This window comes from Typopeltis vanoorti, chromosome 21 (genome assembly GCF_054136105.1).
Source record: "Typopeltis vanoorti isolate ZY-2024b chromosome 21, IOZ_Tvanoo_1.0, whole genome shotgun sequence".
Classification (NCBI taxonomy): domain Eukaryota; kingdom Metazoa; phylum Arthropoda; class Arachnida; order Uropygi; family Thelyphonidae; genus Typopeltis; species Typopeltis vanoorti.
Window position 1 is genome coordinate 83,199,452 of NC_143569.1, and position 25,037 is coordinate 83,224,488.

At 36.5% G+C, this 25,037-nt stretch overlaps 1 protein-coding gene across 1 annotated transcript in view; it reads left to right on the top strand.

The window, feature by feature from the left end:
• The window catches only part of LOC150095059 (dynein regulatory complex protein 9-like), a 132,846-nt gene that overhangs the window by 48,112 nt on the left and 59,697 nt on the right, over positions 1-25,037 (top strand). The window contains exon 5 of the mRNA XM_090411183.1: positions 12,983-13,226. Within this exon, the coding sequence (XP_090267309.1) occupies positions 12,983-13,226 (244 nt within the window). The remainder of the gene's footprint in view (positions 1-12,982; positions 13,227-25,037) is intronic.

The window sequence follows — 25,037 nt, forward strand, 5'->3', positions numbered from 1 at the left end:
ATTATTATTACATCAGACCTCCAGGGAATCAAGGACTCATCGAGGGAAACTATATGTCACCCAACCAGCTGTCCCTTAAACTCATTCACATCAGATGCACTCACTACTCTTAAAGGCAAACTATTCCACTCATTCACACCTTTTGGCAACTCGTATAGGTAAATATGACTTCTTCATTGCTTTCAACTCAGTATCACAACCTATGGGTCTGGCTCCCATTGACAAGACCTCAATAAAGGTCGAAACCAGTCTGGGTAGTGGCCCTTTCCCTTAATGCATAGCATTATACATGTCTGCAAGGAGATGTGCTTTGCATTATGGGAGATACTAAGACAAGTAGTGATGAGAGCTTGGTCCACCTTTACCATGCGTTGCCTAAGTCCTGAAGATACTTCAGGCACAAACTCTGTTTGCTTACACTTGGATAAAGGATTAAGCTAAATTTATTATAGTCTAACCAAGTGGGAAAAAACTTCCAACATATTCCTCTCTCTCTGGTCATTCGTTGAAAGTCATAGTGGATGATGTCTTCTTATCAGATTTCTCTATTAATGCTAGGGTATTCCAGGGCTATGTGCTTTTACCTACACTCTTTCTCCTGTATATCAGTGACCTTCTCTAACTAACCACAAATTCTCTCCATAGTTTTGCTAGGTCTTCCACAACTTGTGTCTTAAATGCTGCTCTACCATTCTCAAGTGGATGAAGATAATGTAGTGAATTTTAGTGCTGTCTGAACACCATCCTTTCCTGTTTCTCAGAAAAAAGATCTTACTCTTGATAAAACTGTTCTTGCATAAAACACCTCCTACCTACTCTCCAAAAAAGCTTGGTATTCTTGTTTTGTTGTTAGCACATCTGAAATTTTATAAATCCAAAATCGACCCAATTCCCACACTCCTTCAAACCACTTTCTCATATCTGCTCTTTCTACATTATGTCTTTTCTGTATATTTTATGGATGCTGCTCCACTGAAGTAGCCACTGTTATTCTTCTAATCGTGTAATGCAATGATTAACATCCATACTCAGTCCATCTCTTAACTTCTGTGAACACCTTTTCATCCTCTTTCTTCATTCTATCTATTTTTGGAAGAGTCTTTCCAATATCATTTTTCCTGATGAACATAACCCCCCCCCCAGCACTTCAAGAAACACTAACATATTCTTATTTTCTTCATGTAAGCATTAGTAAGCATTAACCATGCTTAGTAATGATATATATATATAACCCTCCACACACACACACACAGGACAATACGCAAAACCTATAACACAACAGTGTCATATTCATCATTAGTAAGCATGGTTAATAATCAGTTAACTGCAAACCATGCCTAGAAATTAAGTACAATTTTCAGTCAAATTCCAGCAAGCTGATGGATGAGTTGATATTATCAAAAATAAACTGTCATCAAATACCACATCAACTGATGGATAAGGATATGAGGGCATTGCAAAGGAATGTACACTCCTTCCATCATAATTATGGCATTCAAGATTATATGTTGAATGTTATTATATGTTGAATTGTTGTATAAAATTACAAAGATATAATAACTAAATAATTTAATTATTACTTCCAGTATTTCTCCAAAGTTAAATTGACATCATCAGAAAAACAGTTAAAGATATGTACACAGATACAACACAAGTAAGTGAGATTGAAGCAGAGAAACAAAGGAAGGCCTGTAGTTCTAAATAGCACCATCTAGTGCACTTCAATGGCCAAGAACACCAATCCGCTAGATGGTACTATTTAGGATTATAGGCTTTCCGTTGTTTCTCTACTTTACTCTCAACTTATTCACATAGTACCTGTGTTCACAGTGTACAATTCCTCTGGTAATGTGAGTTTAACTTGAGGGGTTGAGTCTAGGTGGCTATGTGGGGCAGCAGATGAGGAAGAGTCACAGGTGCTTAGGGGGAGGGGGAAGCATGAGTAGGACTGGTTATAGACCAAGAAATGAATAATGTTTATTTATGAATGCGAGGAATGTCAAAAATAAGGGAGATGAAATTGTTGCATTGATTGAGTTTATGTGCTTGAAAATGGTTGGATGAGAATAGCATCTTAACAAGGATAGAAATAAGTGGCGAGATGTGATGTTTTCTTGAAGATAGGAAAGGCAAGAAGTGGTGGGGGGAAATTCTGCTGATGATAGTATGGGAATTATGTCTACACAAGGTTGAGATGTCAGGAGAAAAAAGTGGCAGTGGTTTTGAATCAGTATGGTGTAAAGTGGAAGTTGATAGAAGGAAATGTTTGTGGAGTGTTGCTACAAAGTAGAGACAAGGAAATTTACAAGCAACTTGGCTTAGTGAGCAAGCAGAGGGTGATCATTATGGGTGATTTCAACTATAGCAATATTGATTAGAATGAAGAGATAGTATCAGGGAATAAGAAGAATGAATTGTTATTATTATTATTTTACACCTCCAGGTAGTCCAAGGACTCATCGAGGGAGGGCACCTGCTCTACAACTCCATCTCCACCATTCAATTACCAACTGACTGCAGCCCCACCAACGCTATCTACTGCCAACTACCAGTGGTATTTCCACAGACAATCACAAACATCCATGCCCATGGCAGGATTCGGACCAACAGCCTTTTAGCTGGAGAGTGGGTATGCTATCCACTTGGCCAACCAGGCAGGAATTTCTCGAGTTCTTGAGGGACAACAATTTTAGGCAGTACATAACAGGGGCTCTTAACCCTTATGTGCCCCAGAGGATGTGAATGGAGTGTCTTATCTTCTCCCAGTTGGAGAGTGACCATGAAGTGATCACCTGGGTTGCAGCCAGTCACATGAGAACTTCTATAAAGAAGGGATATATGTGGGACTACAATGCTGGTGATTATGGAAAGCTTAGGAGATAACTGGATGCTGTAACATAGAATGAGGAGTTGAGTTCAGGAAGGATATAGATGCTGCATGAGGCATTGGTCAAGAGCTGTTCAACAGCAGCAATGTGAGTGTATTCCAAAGGTGAAAAGGCTAAACCAGATAAAAGTAATGGATGAATGAAGAGATTAAGCCTGAAATCTGGAAGAAGAAGGTACTCTGGAGACAATACAAGATGGATGTTGGTAATGATCAGTTGCATGAAGAGTACAAAGAGCAGGCCAAGAAGATAACTTGGTTGGTAGAGGCAGCAAAAGTGAAGTATGAAAAGAAATTAGCTAACCAAGCTAAGAAAAATCCTAGTAAGTTCTTTTGATATGTGGCATATAGAAGGAAAAATTACTATGGGATGATAATGTACTAGTTGAATTATTCAGTTATCAGTTTATCAGTGCATTTCATCCTTGTGAAGACAATATCAGGAGAAACTGTATAGAGGTTAGAGGTGTATAGAGTGTAGAGGGTATGGCAGAGGAGGGACTGATGGTGAATGAGCAGGACATATATGACGAATTAAGTAAATATGATGTTAATAAGGCAATACATTTGGCAGTATATTGACATGTATCTTGAGGGAATGCCCTATGGAATTAATGGCATCTCTGGCATAACTATTTAACATGAGTCTTGCAACAGGGCAACTCCCAAAGGAACCTTAGGTGGGGAAAATTGTTCCACTTTACACAAGGGAGGATAAGACTAAGGCTACAAATTATAGGCCAATCTCTGTATCAGAGGCTGTTGTTAAGGTATTAGAGGAGTTGGTGAGGACTATGATTCAGAAGTGAATTGATAATAGCAGTATTCTTTATGATGGTCAGCATGGTTTTGTTGGGTGGGGGGATTCATGTTTCAGCTATCTGCTTGTGTATTAAAGGTAACAAATTAACTTGATAAAGGAGTGCATATACAATGGTGTACTTGGATTTTTAAAAGGCCTTTGATAGACTGCCACATAACAGTCTAGCAGCTAAACTGAAACAGATGGGATTAGACAACAAATTAGTAAGTTGGATAGCTGACGTTGATTGGCTGCTGTCAGACAGGTATCAGCAGATTGTATATGAAGGAGTGTTATCCCAAAATTGGTAACTAGTGGAATGCCACCGAAATCTGTTTTGAGACCATTATTGTTTAACTTGTATGTTAATGACAATGGGACTGGCTTAACTGGAGATGTGTAAGTGTTTGCCAATGATGCACAGTTGGGAAAGACTATGAGAAGTAGAGCAGATGTTGTGGCCTTACAGGAGAATATGAATAGACTATGTGAATGAACAGGATTGGAGCTGCCAATTTATTAATGTTGCAAAGTGTAAAGACTTGATCTTTGGTAAGCAAGGTTAGGATGCAGAGTATACAATTAATGGAGAAATTTTGAAGGAGGTGGAGAAGATGAGAGCTCAGAGTGATGGTCGATAGAGACTTGAAGTTTAGGGGGGGGCCACATTGCTAAAATTGTAAGAACATCCCCATGGATTATAGCAATAATGAGGAGTACATTGATATGCAGAAGCAAAGAGGTTATGGTTCCTCTGTATAAGGCTTTGATCAAGCCACATATGTACTACAGTGCACAGATTTGGTTATCTGGTTTTCAGGGGATGAAGATGTATTGGAGGAGGTCCAGAGAAGGTTTATTATTATTAAGTTAGTGCCGGGTCTGTGGAATATCAGATATCAGGAGAGACTGAGGGAATGCAATAGAAGAACAAACAACAACAAGAGCAGATATGATTGAGACATATAAGTTGGTGAGGGATTCTTACCAGATTAATGTGGAGAAGATATTTCATAGAGAGAGGCAAGGATAGAACAGGATGCCATCCATGGAAGCTGTATAAGGAGGGTGTGAGCAGGGGAGTGAGAAGCAGGTTCTTTGTATGGAGAGTGATTGGTGAGTGGACTGCATTGTCTGAAAGTGCGGTGAATGCTGAAACTGAATGGGTTCAAGGCACGGCTCGATGATTTTTTGGCATGAAAGAGTATAGACCTCCTGCAACGAGTCCTTTGACTCCATTAAGGTCAGATATTAATCATGATCAAATTCCTGAGATATACTTTCAGGTGGGGATGTACAGGATCTTATGATAGTATTACATGAAAAGTTTACTAACTTCATATCAACAATTTTCCTCAGATTAGCCTGTTATCTGTGAACATTCCGGTATTATCAGGAAAACTAGTATGGTAGAGAAATTAGTCAAAACACTAAACTAGATGTATACAAAACAGTGTTCAAACCAATTTTAACTTATGGATCTGAAAGCTGGGTTAGAAATAACACTTGTTCAAAGACTGAAGTCCTCTGATATGAGAGTTCTGAGAAAGTAGTGGAGTCAACAGATGACATCAATGGCAGTGGCACATTAAAATGAAAATATTAGAAATGAACATTCCATTGTTAGCATTCAGGAATGTATTAGTAGACCTAATCTCAGGTGGTATGTGAGAGGAAAGATTATCTAAACAAGTATTCTTTGCCAAGATGGCAAGAAATATACTCATAAGAAGACCAAGATTTGGGTGGATTGGTACAGTAAAAAGTGCCTTAGAAGACAGAAATATAATAATAATAATTATTATTATTATTATTTAGGTCTCCAAGGAGGCAAAAGCCTCATTGTGGGAGGTCCCTCCTAGGAAACACAAAGTCTATCATACCACTCCTTAAACTCATTGACTGTTCTCGCTCTCACCACTCTATCAGGCAATGCATTCCACGGTTCAACCACCCTCCATGCAAAGAAACCACTCCTCTTCTCCTTGCTCACAGTTTCCTTTCGTAACTTCCAGGGATGGCCCCCCCTTGTCATCACTCCTTCCTGCTGTTCAACCAAGCGAAAGAACTCCCCAGTGTCAACCATGTAATCACCTCTCAACAGTTTAAAAGTCTCAATCATATCACCTCTCCTTCTTCTATCCACCAAACTCCACAGTCCACACTCCCTCAGCCGATCCTCATAACTAATATTGTACAGTCCTGAAACTGTCTTTGTTATCCGCCTCTGTACCTTTCCACAGTTAATTTATCCCCTTCAAATCCTGGAGACCAAATCTGAGAACAGTAGTCTAAGTGTGGTCTGATCAGGGTCTTATACAATGGAATGATAACCCTTTTATATCTGCAGGTCAGCGTCCTTCTTATTATTACAGCAATCCTCTGTGTCACCTTCACCACTTTTGCAATATGTTCCTTGAATTTCAGGTTTCTATCAATCATCAACCCTAGATCTCTTGTCTCCCCTACTTCCTCCAGTATATCTCCTCCACACATCGATGGGATGCTGCATACTCTATTGGAGGAGATATACTGGAGGAAGTAGGGGAGAAAATTGAACAAAAGAGAAAAACAAAAAATTGTTTTTCTCTTTTGTTCAAAACATTTTTTACCTTCACAGCTTCTTTCACTATGTGAAACAGCACAAATTTGTCCAACCTTAGAATACTGTTCCCCACATTTGGTATGGTGCACCAAAAACCATAGTAAAAAGGCTTAATGCTATTCAGAAGATGGCTTTTCACTTAGATGATCATTCCCTCACAAATCCCCTCATTTCTTAATCCATTAGAAAGATTTCTAATCAATCCAAGTTGGGGTATTTCTATCATCTTTACCACCGTACATGATTACACAAACTGGCCTATATCTTATACTGTACTTTCTTTCACTCTTCAGGAATTGTTTCTGTTGCCAGACTTGCTGAACAACCAAATTAAGAGCATTGTCATCTTCTTTGGCCATTCCTTTAATATACGTGACAGTATCTCATCCAGTCCCACAGCTTTATTAACATAAAGCTATTTAAAATTCCAACACTTCACATGCCTTAACTATCACTCTTCCTATGAAGCAGTCTTAGCTTGCAAGGATTGAGTGTGCAAGCTTTCCTCTTTCCTAATTGTATTCAACACCACTGTCAAGTCCCCAACATGAACACTAACAAAATATTGATTGAACATTTCTCTTATATCTTCAGTGTGTATGTCTGTTGCCATTTTCAACTACTAAAGTCAGGCTTCTATATTTTCTTCTACTAGCCATATAGTGGTAGAAATCTCTAGGGTGTTGCTTTACTGTCTCACCTTTTCCTTTTATGGCAATTTCTCCTTCCTCGTTTACTTATCACCTTCCTAGCCTGCACCTTACAGTCCTCATACCCTCTTCTTTACATTTCCTCTAACATACTGTTTCTCTTCAGCTCCTACATAATTTTATGATTCATCCATTTTACCTTTATTCTATTTATCTTCCTAATTTTAGGAATACAGTCTAACATTATCATAATCAGATGATCTTGAACCAACTCCTAGGCACTACTGATTTTCCTCACCCTTTTAGATCATGCCACAGTTCAGCTTCAAGCTTACTTAACTAACTTCTCATTCTCACCTTTCCTTTAATCTACATCTGTTCTTTGGAGCCTTCATTCCCAAATAACTGACACTTCTAGCTAATCAAGAAATACATCAATAGATTCCCTTCTTTCACAAAAACTACTTGTCCACACAAGGTACTTATGTTATAAGTTTATTATTATTATGATTATTCATGATACCTCCAAGGAGTCCGAAGACTCATCGCAGGAGGACTGTACAACTCTCCGTCACCACTACTACACAGAACTTCTACTACCAATCACCTACATCAGCGCCATCTACTGCCCACAACCACCACCACAGCTAGTATTTTTTGTCTGTAAATTGCGTGTGTTCTGAAGGGCCGATTTGTCTGTATGCGGGATGAAAAACCCAAGTTTCCGGGAGAAAAAACCTTGCTACCTCCATATGAGATTAGCTAACTCACCTTCAACTGAAAAAGTTCATATAAAAATTCCTCCCGTCATGACGAGAATCGAACCTATGCCTTTTCTAATCGGAGGGCACAATGTACCGTCATTCTTCCAATTGCACTACGGAGGCACTCTCCATTGTGCTATGGAGGCTTATTTTTCATGTGTAAGATTATTTAAAAGAAATAGAAAAGTAACTTTCATTTTATAAAAAAATAATAATAAAAGAAGCTTGTATGATGATATTTTTTATTATTATTTTTTATTTTATTTATTTATTTTTTTATCCTTCAAAGGAATATGAAAACTGCATGAAAACTTGGTGACCAACTTAAGAGAAATAGGGATAGATAGAAAATTGGTTGGCCGAAATATGCCAGCAAGTGGTGTGTGGAGGAGAGGGAGAAAGATGACAGATGAATATTCGTGGTAGATGTATGAAGTAGCACTATTGCCATTTCCCTTCAGAAAGATTTAAATAGACCTTTGCTTTGGCTGATGAATGGAAGCATGCACCCTTTTAATGCTGCTACATGGATTTTCGCTTCAGAGTGCAAAAGTAAAATGCCATATTCTGTATTGGTGGAACTATTTTCAGGACCCATGGATGATGGTCAAGAAAGATTCTGAAGTTAGGTAAAGATAGCATATTGCTGTCTGATAAAGAGGATACTGACAATATACTGTAGATAGGAGGTAGTTGTACTATCACTATATATTGCCTTGATCAGACTACACCAAGACCATTATGATTGCATGATTTAAATTGTCATGTTGTTATCTGGAGAGGGTTTAAAGCAGGGTGTACAACTTAGAATGCTGCCACGGGCCAAATCAAGTAATCATTACACTTACAAGAGCTGTATTTTTTAAAACTTGAATATTTTCAGAGAAAAATAAAAAGTATATGAAGTTCAATATTTATTGAAAATAGCATTTTAATGAATCAACAATTTTTCAGATTAATATTTACATATATTATTGCAAAATATCTGTAATATTTATAAGTAGCTACTTTAGTAATTAATTTACAAACTGACAAATATTACAATTACCATAAATTTGCATAGACATGTTTGTTAAAATAACAAACTTCATTTTCATGCAGGCATCACTGGTGCAAAGTTATTATTATTTGACACCTCCAGGGAGTCCAAAGACTCATTGAGGGAGGGCACCTGCTCTACAACTCTGTCTCCACCACTCAATCCACCAGCTGGCTCCACCAACGCCATCTACTGCCGACCACCACCACTAGCATTTCCACAGACAATCACAAACATCCATGCCCATGGCAGGATTTGAACCCACAGCCTTTTGGCTGGAGAGCAGATATGCTAACCACTCAGCCAGCCAGGCTGGCTAGTTGAGTCTATTTGATTGGTCAGTTGAGAAACTGACCAATCAAATTTTAGTATGTGCAGTAATAATTGATTTCAGGGAATGTAAATAAACTCTTCTCCTTAATAAAAATATTTATTTACATCAACAATAACAACATATGCATCTACTGATTTTTTAAATCATTTAATATTATACAAACATGCTTTCTTCTATTTATTCCATTTACTTCGAGGGTCGCATTGAATGGGTCACATCTGGCTTGCAGGTCTTATGTTGTGCATTGTTGAATCTTGAATGGAAAATTTTATTTTTAAATTTTATTTATCCAGGATTCAACAAGAATTAGAAAACAAATAAGAGATACTCGAGTTTTAGTATAGAAACTGATTGTGAAAAGAGTGCATAGAACGAATATTTTATGTAAAGATACAGAGCATAAATCAATATGTCAGTTTTATGTAAAGAAATATGTTTTAGTTAATTGTAACGGCCATAATATATTCTATGTGAAACATATGTAATCTAAAGTTCAAGGTGCTTGCAGCAGTGTAAATTATCGGAAAGCGACTCACGCTCGAATTCGCAGAAGAAGCTGACCTAAGGAAATGCTGTAACCCGGATGGACTAGCGGGAAAAGAAGGTGAGTGTCAGGTGAAGATTCGTAAGAGAAAAGAGAGTGCTAAAGGTGTGAAATAAAAAGGATTACCCCCCCCCCCTTGCAGAAGGCTTTTTGATCGTGGGACTTTCGCCCTTGCTCGAGTCGTGACATTTGGTTTTTGACCTGCTCTTCTCGGATGAACGGTTCTGTCTCGCCTCGTGATGGATCCAGGATAGCCTGTAGATGTTCTATATTGGCAGCTTAGTTCCCGTATTCGTGACTGCGATGTGGAATAGGATCACCGGAAACAGAATCAGACCAATGTGGACAGATCACCAGCCATGCTGAAAGGGGCACACGAGACGAACGCCATGTATGACCACGTGCGTAAGGTAATTCTACGATGTTCCAGATCCAGTTTTTCAAAGAAAGAGAACCTAGCACTGTTTTCAGAATGTGGACTACCTTGGTAAAGTACTGTTTTGTTCTCCTTTATGTTAAAAGGGAAGCATGCTGAGAATAAGTGTGAATTGCAGTCAAGTATTATATGTGAATGGACATTCTAGTAAGGAACTGTAGGAGATTAGTGTTAACTGCCAGGGTTTATCTTTCTCGGTAGCTTTGTCACTGATTGTAGATTAGATAGAGTGTGACATCATGAATTGTGTCTTTTAACATAGAATAATAGGGTAAATAGTGAAGATTAGAAGTTTGAGAAATGTATTGTGTACAATCTAATGAGTGAAATTGTGAAAGGAGATTCTGTTAGATTTACAGTTAAGTTCTAAATGTCTATATTAGCTTAAATTAAGGGGATATTAAATCCCACATAGTTTTAAAACCGAATAAGAAACTCAAAGATTGGAATCAGAGAATTTCTTGCCGAATATAGTAAACTATAAAGTATCGGCGACACTAGCGTTAGCCAATGCAAGTGATCCTAGTACATAGTACAATACCAGAGCAGCTCGTTGCAAAGGTGGGGAAGTTCAGATCGCTATTCTTAGATATTTTCCATAATGTAAAAACACATTTCCTAGGAAATGTATGCTGTTATTACATTATGGAGGGAGGTCACTACCCAGACCAGTTTCAGCCTTTTTTGAGGCTTCATCAGTGAGTAGCCAGACCTAATACCAAAGTGTATAGCGAAAAGAACTTATGTACTCTGCGAACGAGTTTTCCAAACAGGTGCAACCGTTAAGTTACTTAAGTATAAAGAGCTAATAAGCTTCATTTCGGCAATGAAAACATTACTTTTTACTTAAGTAACTTAAAGGTTGCACCTGTTTGGAAAACTCGTTCGCAGAGTACATAAGTTCTTTTCGCTATACACTTTGGTATTAGGTCTGGCTACTCACTGATGAAGCCTCAAAAAAGGCTGAAACCGGTCTGGGTAGTGACCTCCCTCCATAATGTAATAACAGCATACATTTCCTAGGAAATGTGTTTTTACATTATGGAAAATATCTAAGAATAGCGATCTGAACTTCCCCACCTTTGCAATGAGCTGCCCTGGTATTGTACTACGTACTAGGATCACTTGCATTGGCTAACGCTAGTGTCGCCGATACTTTATAGTTTACTATATTCGGCAAGAAACTCTCTGATTCCAATCTTTGAGTTTCTTATTCGGTTTTAAAACTATGTGGGATTTAATATCCCCTTAATTTAAGTAATGTTTTCATTGCCGAAATGAAGCTTATTAGCTCTTTATACTTAAGTAGTCTATATTAGCTCCTCACCTGTGTATGACTTTTATCTAATAGTGAGAATGAATGTAACTATGTACAATTTAGTGACCTTAATAAATGTTTTTTATGTTTTAACCTGAAATTAGCCTGTGCCTGAATTCAACTTATCACTCATAAATTTTGGAACCTAATGCGGAGTATAATTGAATGTAGAGGCCACAATTGCAAACATCATTGAGTGTAATTAGTTCAGATAATTAGGTACTAAAAGATAAGCATTAGGATAATCACCTCTGTATAATTTCTGAGAGAAGTTCCCTGGTTAAGGATTCCTCCTAACCTAAGGATACTGGCTGGTGCAGCGGAACAAATAAATTTGCCAGTATCTGATGGGGAAACAATTTCAAACAGTAAAATACAAAGGATTTGTCTCCAACAAAGAGATAGGCCCTTTGTCTGAGAGTTCAAATACATCTGGTTACTTTAAGTATTCAGCCAAGTAGATAAATAGCTTTCTAAGTCTAGCATCATAGCTTGTATTGAGATAGGTTTTTCAGGGTAGTCAGTCTAAGTCAGAATTAAAGTAAAATCGATTAACACAAGGATGAGATATTGAATATAGATATAGAATTAAATAAAGAATTGAAGGTAGATATTGGAAGTAAAGAAAGTGAATAAAAAATAAATACATCATAAATATAACAATTTGAGTCTATTTGATTGGTCAGTTGAGAAACTGATCAATCAAATTTTAGTATGTGCAGTAATAATTGATTTCAGGGAATGTAAACAAACTCTCCTCCTTAATAAAAATATTTATTTATATCAACAATAACAATATATGCATCTACTGATTTTTTAAATCATTTAATATTATACAAACATGCTTTCTTCTATTTATTCCATTTACTTCGAGGGTCACATTAAATCATAGAATGGGTCACATCTGGCTTGCAGGCCTTATGTTGTGCATCCCTGGTTTAGAGGGTTTGATTAATTAGAAATAGGAGTAATGAAATAACATTAATAAGAAATTAAATATGAATTATTAAATAATTAAATTAAGTAATTATTTCATTATTTATATTATTAATTATTATATATTTTCACAATCTCTCTTCACAATATATCAGCATACCAGAGAAGAGAGAGATTGAGAAAATATAAATTACAGAGTTGTGTGGATAGACAGAGGAAATGTGATTATGATAAAATTTTAATTTGGTGAGGTGGTCCACTATATGTAATCATACATATAGTGGAAGGGAAAAGAGGGGGGAGGAACAAGATGCTATCTCTGGTAGTATAAGAGTGGCAGGTAAGTGGAATGCATTGTGGAGATGCACAGAGTTTCAACCACTGACAGAAATGTTGCTGGTTGAATGAGTGGAAAGTCTGTAAGGATCTTTTAAAGAAATTTTCTCATGGTTATTACACAGACTGAACATCAGTAATTAAGGAGGATTAAATAAAAAATGGTTATATATTTATAAGTACATGTGCATTCAGCAGTAGTATCAGTCAAAAAATTTTTTTATTTATTTTTAATTGCTGATACTTTTGACTTAATATATGATTCACATCATATATTCCTATTTAGTAAGAGCTGTATATACAAATGATTATTGTTCTATATTTTTATTAGAAAAGAGAGAATGATAGAAAAAATTCAGCAACTTCATGAAAAGATTACAACAGTAAAAAATGAAACAAAGAAACTAGTTGAAGAAATGGATACTGATATACTTCACTTGAAAGAGCAAGTACAAAAATCTAAAGCTAGAACTCAAATGGAAATAAGTTACATCACAAAACATACATCAAATGATGTTGTTCAAACAAAAAAATTGTGTTTTGACAGAGAGGCTGATCTTAGAAAAATATTGCAGGTAAGACAGCTGTATGGTATAGGTGCTTTGTTGTATTTTCAAAATTTCAGAACTTATAAAATTTGCCATTTGGATTACATAAATGTAGGGAGTGTGGTATTTTTTTAGAAATACCTCAAATTTAATTTAATTCTTGAAGACTACTTTAATTTTTGCTAAATTAATCTTCTAGCTTAATTTAAGAAATTAATTTAATTTTAAACTAACTTAAAGTGTAACTGTGAAAAAAATTCACTAATGTTAGCGCTGTTTCATTTGTAATCATTCACAGTAAATTTTCACATATCAGTCATGTAAAGTTCTTTTAATAAAATGTTAATAAGTTTCTTCTTTATTCTCTACCTTGAGTTTTTGCTTGGTTGTACTATATTATAGGTTTTACAAATGCACATGTTATTGTTTAAAAACAAACAAAAAAAATCCTATTATTATTATATGGATATCTCCAAGGAATCCAAGGACTCATTGAGGAAGGATACCAATGCACACAATATATTTCTTACCTCTCCTTGAACACATTCACAACTACCTCCTACCTCCTAAAAACAACTCTCACCTGCAACTTATTCCATTTGCTCACCATGTGACATGAGAAAAACCTTTGCTGAGCTTATTATGATGATTCCTTGTTCTCTCCTCATACGTCATGAAATGAAAAATCTCTCCTTTATCTGTACTGTATATTCTTGTTACTAATTTATATGTTTCCATCATATCTGTCCATCTGTTTATCAAAACTTTGAATCTCACATTTCCTCAACATGTCTATATATAGCATTCATAGAGATGAGGAAGTACCAGAGAGGGTACAGAGATGGATAACCAATATATGGTGACAGGTCTGTGGAACACATGTTAAAAAGATTTATGAGTTGCCAAATTTGGTTGATGGGCAGAAGGATGGTTTGTTATAAAAATATATCATTTACTAAAGGGATTTTAGAGGTCAGACAGAAAGAGAAAATTTCTCTCTCCTTATCATGAAGTATTCATGGTAGAAGGAGAGAGAGAATTACAGATCATTCCTGGAAATTGAGTAAGAGTATGACTAACAAGGCAAGACCAAAATTTTTTGCTGAGAGAGAGAGAGAGAGATATAGAGGTGAATAAGGGGAATGGATTGCCAGAAGAAGTCGGAAATATACATTGTTGATGAATATGTTAAAACGAGCTATGATAGGCATAGCGTGTGTGAGCCTTCTGTGATGAGACCTAAGACATCATATGAAAATGCCAAATTTCATCTTTTTCTTTATTTTGAGTAATTATGAACTTTTATTGTTAATGCAGACTGTTTTCATTAACATACATATGTAAGTTATGTTTGTCTACACACACACACATATGTATAATATCAAATTAGCTTTTGATAAAATTCTAGCTATAGAATCTTTTCTTTTTCCATTCTTAATGATGATCATCATTAAATACCTAATATGTACCATCAAGAGTGTACAGCATACTATGATAGTACTCCATGAAGAGTATACATTATTACTATATTCAAATTAGTTACGACAAACTGATTTTAAAGAAGTCTGTTTAGAGAAATTTATAACTAATTCAGAGAAATTTACAAATCTGTCAAGACTATAATATTGTCTGATCTTATATTTTGTCCTTCTAAGACACTTCAAACTGCATTAAGCCACATACATCTTGGCCTTCCTCTGGGTCATTTTACTTGTACTGAACACCTATTTTTCTATATGATTCTGTTTAAGTGGCTGTGCTACCTGAGTTTAGCAGCTCTCCTCACGCATTGTTTAATGTTAGCAATGTCAAGTTCCTTCCTACTATCTATATTTCTAGTATGATTCTGCCATCTGTTTATGTTCCTAATTTTTCTCACAACTCCCATAGTTTATGGTCTGCAGTCTTTGATCAACTGTTTTGTTTCTCAGACCCATAGGTTAAAATTGGATTCAATGCTGTCATGTATATGCTTTAGTGTTTTGACTAATTTCTCTCATATAGAGAATATATATTTCTCTCCCAGAAATAAAGGGGATGAAATGGTTTCAGTGATTGAGTTTATTCATCCCCAAATCATTGGAATAACTGAAACATGGTTGAAAATGAAGATGATACCGTAACAGGAATAAATATGAAAGGGTACAGTATTTTTCATGAGGATAAAAGGGAAGGAAGAGAGGGGGGATTGCTGCTGATGATAGCAGGGGAATTAAGTCAACATAAGGTAGACACGAAAGGGGGAAATAGTGGCAATAGTTATGAGGCAGTGTGGTGTAACATGGAGGCTGAGAGGAAGACATATTTAGTTGGATATTGCTATAGGCCTGGGAATGTGGAAGATGGTGATGAAGATATGTATAAACAACTTGGATTAGTGAACAAAGGAAAGGTAATTATTATGGGTGATTTTAATTATGGTGGTATAGATTCGAATGAAGGGATAGCATTTGAGAATAAGGAAAATGAATTTCTTCAGTTCTTGAGAGATAACTATCTCAGGCAGCACGTAAAGAAAGGCACGTGAGGATCAAGAGTTCTAGATCTCATCATTTCATCAGAGGGTGTAATTATTAGAAGGGTTTCACATTTTCCTCCAGTTGGTGAAAGTGATCATGAAGTAATCACCTGTGTTGTGGCTAGTCATGCAGACTTTTGCGAGGAAAGGATATATGTGGAATTATAAGGCTGGTGATTATGAAAAACTTAGGAGACAACTTCGAGCTATAACATGGAATGAGGAGTCGAGCGGTAAGGAAATAAATGCTGCATTGGAACTTGCAAAGAAATACATAACAGCATCAATGTACGAATGTGTCCCAAAGGCCAAAAGACTGAATAAGGTAGGTGTAAAATGGATGAATGTGGAGCTTAAGCATGAAATCTGGAAAAAGAAAGTACTTTGGAGGAAGTACAAGATGAATAATGGCAATCAGTCACATGAAGACTATAAAGAACAAGCCAGGAAAGTGACTCAGTAAAGAAAACAAAAGTAGAGTATGAGCAGAAAATTGGCAAATCAGGCTAAGAAAAACCATAGAGAGTTTTTTAGATATGTGACAAGTAGAAGGAAGAATGATCATGGAAAGATGAAGTTAAGGGATGAAAGTAGTAGAATGGTAACTGCTGCAGAAGACATTGTTGAGGTATTCAGTGATCAATTTATAAGGGTGTTTCATCCTAATCAGGGTGGAATCATGAGGAATATAAGTATAGAGGACATAGGAGAGGATAGCTTAATTGTAAGTGTGGAGGAGGTATTTGAGGAAATAAATAACCTTGATGTTAATAAGGCGATAGGATTACATATCACCATGCATCTTAAGGAAATGTTCCAGGGAACTGGCAGTAGCATTGGCATGCCTGTTTAATAAGAGTTTTGCAACAGCAAAAGAAGATAGGCAGGACATCTTGCCAGAATGAGAGACAACAGATAGACAGAGTTACAAACTGGTATCCAAGAGATACCAAATGTGGGAGGACCCAATGATTAAGAAAGTCAGAAGAAAATGGAGAAGAAAGGCCCAAGACAGGAACAGCTAGACTCTTTATGACCTGCAGTCATGGAGAAATTCTGACTGAAATCACAGGTCCATCAAGGTAATCAAGGTAAACAGGTTCCAAAGTGGAACGAGGGTAAAATTGTTCCACTGCATAAAGGTGGTGATAAGGCTGTAGCTTCAAATTATAAGCCGGTCTGTATATCTGGAGTTGTGATGAAGGTCTTGGAGAGATTGGTGAGAAGTAGGATACAGAAATGGGTTGATAACAGCAGTATTCTCTGTGGTTATCAGCATGTGTTTGTTAAGAGGAGATCATGTCTCACTAACTTACTTGTGTACTATAACAAGGTGACAAATACCTTGAACAAGGGAGATGCATATACAGTGGTGTACTTGGATTTTGCAAAGGCTTTTGATAGACTGCCACATGAAATGCTCTTAAATTAATTGAAACAGATGGGATTGGATAACAGACCTGTGTTGGATCAGTGACTGACTGTTGAATAGGTATCAGAAAGTTATATATGGGGGCGCAGTATCTCAAAAGAGAAAGGTCACCAGTGGCGTGCCACAGGAGTCAGTTTTGGGGCCATTGTTGTTCAATTTGTTAATGATAATGAGTTGGGTTTAACTAGTGGTTAAACTAGTTCTCATTATATCCAGCTGTTTGCAGATGATGCAAAACTGGGGAGAGCAATGCACAGTCACGCTGCTGTTAATGCCTTACAAGAGGACTTGAATAGATTGCATGAATGGGCAGGTAAGTGGAATTGTCAGTTCAATGTTGCCAAATGTAAGGTTTTGAGATTTGATAAGCAACGATGGGATGCAAAGTATACACTTGGTAGGGAAACTTTAACAGAAGTAGAGGAGATGAGAGATCTAGAAGTTATGGTGGACAAGGATATGAAATTCAGGGGCCACATTGTACAAGTTGTGAAGACGTCACACCAAATAATGGCAATGATGTGGAGAACCCTGACATACAGAAATAGAGAGGTTATGATTCCATTATATAAGGCCTTGATCAGACCTCATATGGATTATTGTGCTGGAAAGGGTATGGAAAGGGTACAGAGAAGATTTACAAAGGTAGTCAGTGGTCTTTAGAATGTGGAGTACGAGGACAGATTGAGATAATGTAAGTTGCAGAGCCTCGTGAATAGGAGGAAGGGGGGGGATATGATCAAAACATATAAACTGGTCAGGGGTTGTTATCAGGTAGACATGGAAGAGATTTTTCATAGAAGTGGAGAAGGAAGTAGAACAAGAGGCCATTGCTGGAAACTGTATAAGGAGGGTGTGAGCAAATGGGTGAGAAGCAGGAGGGTGGTTGGTGAGTGGAATGCATTGCCTGAGTGTGTTCTGGATGTGGACACATTGAATCAGTTTAAGATTCAGTTGGATGAGCATTGTATGCAATAGTGAGTACCTCTCACGATGAGTCTCTGACTCCATGGAGGTCAAATGTTTATAATAATAATAATATTCAATACAAATTTATTCAGATTCAGTTGACCCCCCCCCAACAGTACCAACTCTGTTTTTATTTATTTATTCCATCTTTAATTTGCTACTTTCACTAAAAAAATTGTGCTTCAATAACTGAAATGTTTCACTTCTTCTGTAGGTTTCCCATTCAGGATATAGTTGATGTTTTAAATGTTTCTGCCCTTTTTTTTTTCATAGTCTTTGTCTTTTTACTGGGCTTTCATACCCAGTTTATTTCAGCAGTTATTTAATTTAGATAAGGAATCCTGAAGACTTGTACTGGACTTATTTAAGAGTATAACATTGTCTGCATGAAGTAAAAAGCTGAGATTAACACCTCCAATTTTGATATCAGTAATGGTGGATATAGTGTGCATCCATATCTCACACCTGATTTTACATCAAACCATTTTCCTGTACTTCCTTCAACTCCAACTGCTGACTTCAACTCAAATATAGACTGTGTATTTCTGTATATAGTGTCCTGTTTACACCGTCTAATTGTAGCATTTTGAGCAGTTTTTTCTCTTGGCATCTTGTCATGTGCCTTTTCTAGATTTACAAAACTTAAATACAAATCCTCATTATATTCTCATGATTTCTTAACTATTTGTCTCAAAGCGAAAAATCTGATCCTGATAACCTCTATTTGACCTGAATCCTGCTTGTTCATCTCCAAGTTTCTCTTTTTGCAATTTTTCTTCACTTCTTCTTAAGTATGCATGGAACATTCAGTATTGAAATTTCTCTATAATTCTCACATTTAGTTTTATTCCCCTTTCTAAAAGTTAGGTAATATGAGAGCTCTGTTCCAATTATCTGGAATTCTACTCTCTGACCATATACAATATCTGACTATGCCTTCTGAATTATGCAGTATAGCCACTGTAAAACTTTTATATCTCATATAAGATGATACTCAACTCATTTCTGGTTGAGTATCATCTACTTCTGCCCTTTCCACGAGGTTTTTGATGGCTTTTACTGCCTCGAGTATTGATATGTACTTCTGATTGTATTTATTATTATTCGACACCTCCAAGGAGTCCGAAGACTCATCGCGGGAGGACACCTACTATACAACACTCCGTCTCCATCACTACACCGAACCTCTACTGCCAATCACCTACATCAATGCCATCTACTGCCCACAACCCACCACAGCTGGTATTTTTGTCTGTAAATTGCGTCTGTTCTAAAGGGCCGATTTGTCTGTATGTGGGATGAAAAACCAGAGTTTCCGGGAGAAAAAAACCCTGCTACTTCCATTGGAGATCGGCTAACTCGCCTTCAATTGAAAAAGTCCATATAAAGATTCCTCCTGTCATGATGAGAATCGAACTTAGGCCTTTTCTAATTGAAGGGTGCAACGTACCGTCATTCTTCCAATTGCATTTCTCTTGAATGTTTTTGGCCATGCTGTTTCTTCTCTTTTCATTTAAGCAGTCTTTCAATGTAATTACACTAGAATATATTTATCTTGTTTTCTTGTCAATATTTATCAACTTTGATACCATTTACAGGACTTTTTCCTCTATTTCTAAGCTTTTCCAATGGCCTCTAGAACCTTTTGCCACCTTCATGATATTTACCTTTTCTATTCTTACTAGTCTTCCTGTAACTTTTGTTTTATCTACTGTTACACATCACTTTACTTTATTACATTTTTCTTTGTATTCTCTTAAACCACATTATGAGTTGCTTGCTAGAAACTTTCAGTACACTTTCTTCTTTTCTATGCCTGCCATTTAAATTCCTGAGTCCTCCATGAAGTTCTGATTTTTATATCATTGCAGGTAACTTCACTATATGTCTCTGTGGCTGAATTAGTCAGTGTTTCCTTTAGTCTGTGAATGAGTCTCTAAATGTTGGTTCTCTTGCTTTTAAAATATTTCATTTTAAATTGAATAATATTTGCATATTTGAGTCTACAGTTCACCTTTTAAAGCTGTTTAACATTGATTCCTCAACATGAAGTTCATTATGATGGCTTCCTATTTTTATTCTCTTGTCTACTGTTGTATATTGAATCAGCATGAAGATATAGATATTAACAGTAGCATTGTTAATGAGGCTTTTTATTTCTTGTGTCTTCGCTCCATGTGAATCTCTGGACATCTCAATGTTGGAACAATTCTTAATATTGCTGGTTTATAATTTGTTTCAATAATTGAATGCCATGAGTTTGCCATAATCAGAATAAATATAAAAATGCAGGCAAACTTACATAAAAAACTTATGTAATGCAAAATGTTTGCTTGCTGTCTACTGTTAGACTTTGCTAAGGCATTTGATGGATACCACATGGCATAATAAACAATATATATTTAACCCATTTCTGGTACACACCAGAATCAGATTATATAATGTTCTGTCTAAACCAACTTTATTATATGGAAATGAAAAATGACCAAAAAAGAGAAGAATGAAAAATGGATTCAAACAGCAAAAATGAAATTTCTCAGAAAAACAGCTCGGATATATCAAGTGGGATCATAAAACAAATGAAGAAAATTTTCAGTCCCTGAACATAAAACTAATTTACTATATAAGTAAATATAAACAAAAAGTGGTTAGAACATATAAATTGAATGAACAATAGCAGATTGTCAAAAATGCAATATGGATATAAAATAAATGGAAAACAAAGAATTCAAACACCAAGAAAGCAATGACATGAGACCGGAACAGGCCACTTAAACTAAAATCCATGATAAGACGTGTCATAGGCATTCTCAGTACAGGATCATAGAATTGCAAATAAACAATAACAGACAATTCTAAAAAGTGCCACCTAAGTAGCTAATTTAATATACCTAAATACAGCCAATAATTTCCTACTTAAAAAAAAAAAAAAATACATACATAAATAATAAAGTTAGTACTTTTTAAATCTGCCAATCTTTCTAATTTCCCACAAAAAGGGGATCGAAGTAGCTTGAATAGTCTGGACCTTGCTGAGCATGTCCAGACTAATAAACTACTAAACATAGTTTTTTAGAACAAGACAAGTGTTGTGTCTTTCATTTTCATTTCCAAGCCTGGAGGGTGAGCAGGAGCATTGTCCATCACAAGACGGCATCTAATTGGCAAATTTTTTTCTTGAAGGTATTTACTCACACTTGGGACAAAGACTTCATGTATCCACTCAATAAGCAATTGCCTGGTTACCCAAGCCCTACTATTAGCCCTCCACATAACAGGCAATTTACTTTTCATCACATTATTTTTATTAAACACCTTCGGATTCTCAGAGTGGTATACACAAGCAATGGCTTGATCTTGAAGTCTCCACATAGCAAAAGAGCCAGCCTGTCCTTCATTGTCTTGTGTCCTGGCAAAGCTTTTTCTTCCTGAGTGATGTAGGTCCTCTTTGGCAATATTTTTTCCAAAATAGGCCGGTTTCATCTATATATATATATATATATATATAATAGTTGAACACTTGTTGGGTAAGAAAACTCTCAGCCTTTATATAGTCACTAAATTCTTGCACATATTTCTCAGCAGCTTCTCGATTAGAACTCACAGCCTCCCCATACCTAACCACACTATGTATGCCGCTTCTCCTCTTAAATTTCTCGAACCACCCTCTACTAGCTTTGAACACATCAGTATCAGCACTCGTACCAGGGTTTTTCTTTAACAGATCATCATGTAATCGCATTGCTTTTTCACAAATTATAGCCTCAGAAACACTATCACCAGCTAACTGTTTCTCGTTTATCCAAATCAGCAACAATTTTTGCTGCTATCACTATTCTTTTGTGGCCCCATGGTGGCTTAATTAATAAATTAATAATAATTTATGAAAAAAAACAACAAAACACAAAGAAAATCAAGAAAACTCACTGCAAATTCATACAGGTGTCTGGACTGAACGAAGGCTGCCACGTAACTGACGCTTTCCCGCTTTACAGCTCAGCACGTGGAGCATATGTTTGCTGTTTGCGTGTTCGGGGACCGAATTGTTCGAGAACAGAGGCGTTCGACAACCAAGTTTCCACTGCATATGGAAATAGGCCTTCTGCATTACTTCACTTTTGGTATCACTTCTGAGTAGTGGCCTTTCCCATAATGCATGGCATTACATATGTCTGTAAGGATATGACAATTTGATGTAAAGTCATTAGCCTCTATGTACAAGTAGCACAGTCATGAAGTTACTTCATATGCAAACTTAGTTTGCTTACACTTGGATAAAGAATGAAACCAAGATTATAATTTTGTAGCATCTTTAATTTATAGTTCCGGTCTTTTGTGACAAATGTCTTCTCTTAACTGCCTGAAAACATTGCAGTAGAATTCTGAATCGACCATCTGACCAGGTGGGACAAATTCTTGGTGCACAATCCCCTTAATGTCAAAAAGACAATCAACATGCTTTTTGTAGCACTCCTGACTTGCCTTGCCTTACCTTCTTCAGTCTTAGGGAATGTGAACTCTTCCACTGTAGCGATTGCTGTTTTGTCTCTAGATTCATCCCCTGTGATGATGATCTTGTCAAATGTTCACACAGTGCTCCTTCTAGTCAGAAGTCAAGAGATGGGGAACGAATTTGGCAGTGACATGATGCATGTTCAAATCTCTTGTGATGATCACTTGAGCTGCTCCATATGAAATCCCAACTCTGTCAGCAACTCCTTGGATGGTAATGGGTCGATTAGCGCAGATGATCTGTCAAATGTTTTTGACATTTTTTTTTTGTGGGTTATGCTGGTAGTGGTCATCCTGGCTTCTTGTCATCCTCCAAGGTGGTTCTGTCCTTCTTAAAGTGTGAGTGCCACTCAGAATACTGAGCTTGGCTCATGGCTTTGTTTTTATATGCCTTACAAAGTTATTCAAGGGTCTCTGTGGCAGATTTCCCCAGTTTTATGCAAAATTTTACATTTGCCCATTGTTCTAATTTCTCATTCATGGCAAAATCACAGAATATTTGATAAGAATAACACATGTCACACAAGTTCTGGTGCACATGGCACAATGCCAAATAGCAGTAATAGTACTTATGGAAGGCCTGAGGTGGTTTGAAAAAGTTCCATGTTTGATTTCTAGAGCAGGGTTTCTGGATTACTGATCCTTAACCCACCCACAACAAAAATGTACTTTCGGATTACATTTTTGAGGTTGAGGATTGAATTTTCAAAGAAACACTAATAATATATAGCATGTGCATGATTAAAAAAGAAGAGAGGAGAGGAGATTGTCACTCAGGTCAAAGATAATCCAGGGGAATTTTTCTGCTATATAGCAAGAGGAAAAATAATTATGGCAGGTTAACACTGGTGGATAGTTATGGTAGCAGAGTAACCATGGCAAATAATATAGTGAAATTGTTTAATGAACACTTCATCAGTGTATATCACACTAGTGTGAATAATGCTATGCAATATGTAGAAGGGAGACAAGTAGTAGGAGAATTAAAGGTGAAATTATCAGATGTATCAAGTGTTGCTTGGAATTAGATGTTAATAAGGCTGTGGGGATGGATGACATATCATCACTTATTTTTAAGCAATGTGCTACCCTTGACCTGGTTATTTAATGGAAGTCTTGAGGGGGGAGGATCCTAAGGAGTGGAAAGAAGGCAAAATAGTACCTTTCTAAAAGCATGGTTCTAGGACAGAAGTTTCTTATTATATACTGGTCTGTATATCTGTAGTTGTGGTCAAAGTGTTGGAGAAATTAGTTAGGAATACAATACAGGACTGGGATGATGAACAAACCCATGCTGACCATCACAAATTCTCTATGTGATGAATGCATTGGATAAAGAAGATTCATATACAGTTATTTTCTTGGATTTTGCAAAGACATTTGATAGATTACCACTGATAGATTGGCGTATAAGCTACAGAAGATGGGAGTAAATAACAGATTGGTTAGATGGATTGAAGATTGGCTTTCTGAAAGATTCCAGCAAGTTGTGTATGATGGAACAACGAGGAATGTGACTTCAGTATTCTGTTCTTTGGTCCCTTACTATTTAACTTATTTGTTAATGATATTTCATATGGATTGACCGAGAGTCTTCAAATGTTTGCTGATGATGATGTAAATAAGAAGAATGATCAGGAGTATTGCAAAAATTAATTATCTACAGGAAGATCTCAATACACTTGTAGCTTGGAAAGGAGAGTGGAGTTGTAGTTTTAATATTAATAAATGCAAGGTGTTACACTTTTGGGTGCAGAGATAGCAGGCTATTTACTACATTGGTGGAGCTGTACTTAAAGAAATAGATGACATTTGGGATTTTGGGATCATGGTAGACAGTGGATTAAAGTTCCAAAGGCACATTCAAGTGTTACAAAGACTGCACATCATATTGTTGCTATGATAAGAAGTACATTGACACGTAGGGATAAGGGGAGTAGTATATATAAGCATTGGTCCAACCATATGTAGATTGCTGTGCTCATATTTGGTTGCCTAGTTTTCATTATGATGTGGAGACACTGGAAAGAATCCAAAGATGAATGACCAAATTGGTATCAGGACTCTGAAATGTTGGTTATGCAGAGCAGTTGAAGGAATATGGATGATGGAGTTTGGTGGATAGGAGGAAACGAGGAGATATGATAGAAACTTTCAAGCTTGTTAATGGATTCTACCAGATTAATACAAGGAATTATAAAAAGAATGGATGTTAAGATGGGAAGAATGAGAGGCTATCCCTGGAAGTTGTATAAAGATGTGTGGTGAAGAAGGTGTGAGGAGTAGATTTTTTATGTGGAGAGTTGTTGGTGAGTGGGAGGCATTGCCATATTGCAGTTTTTCTCAAAGTGTGGTATGCATACCCCGGGGGGTAAGTGAAAGGTATTCAGTGGGTACATGGCAATTT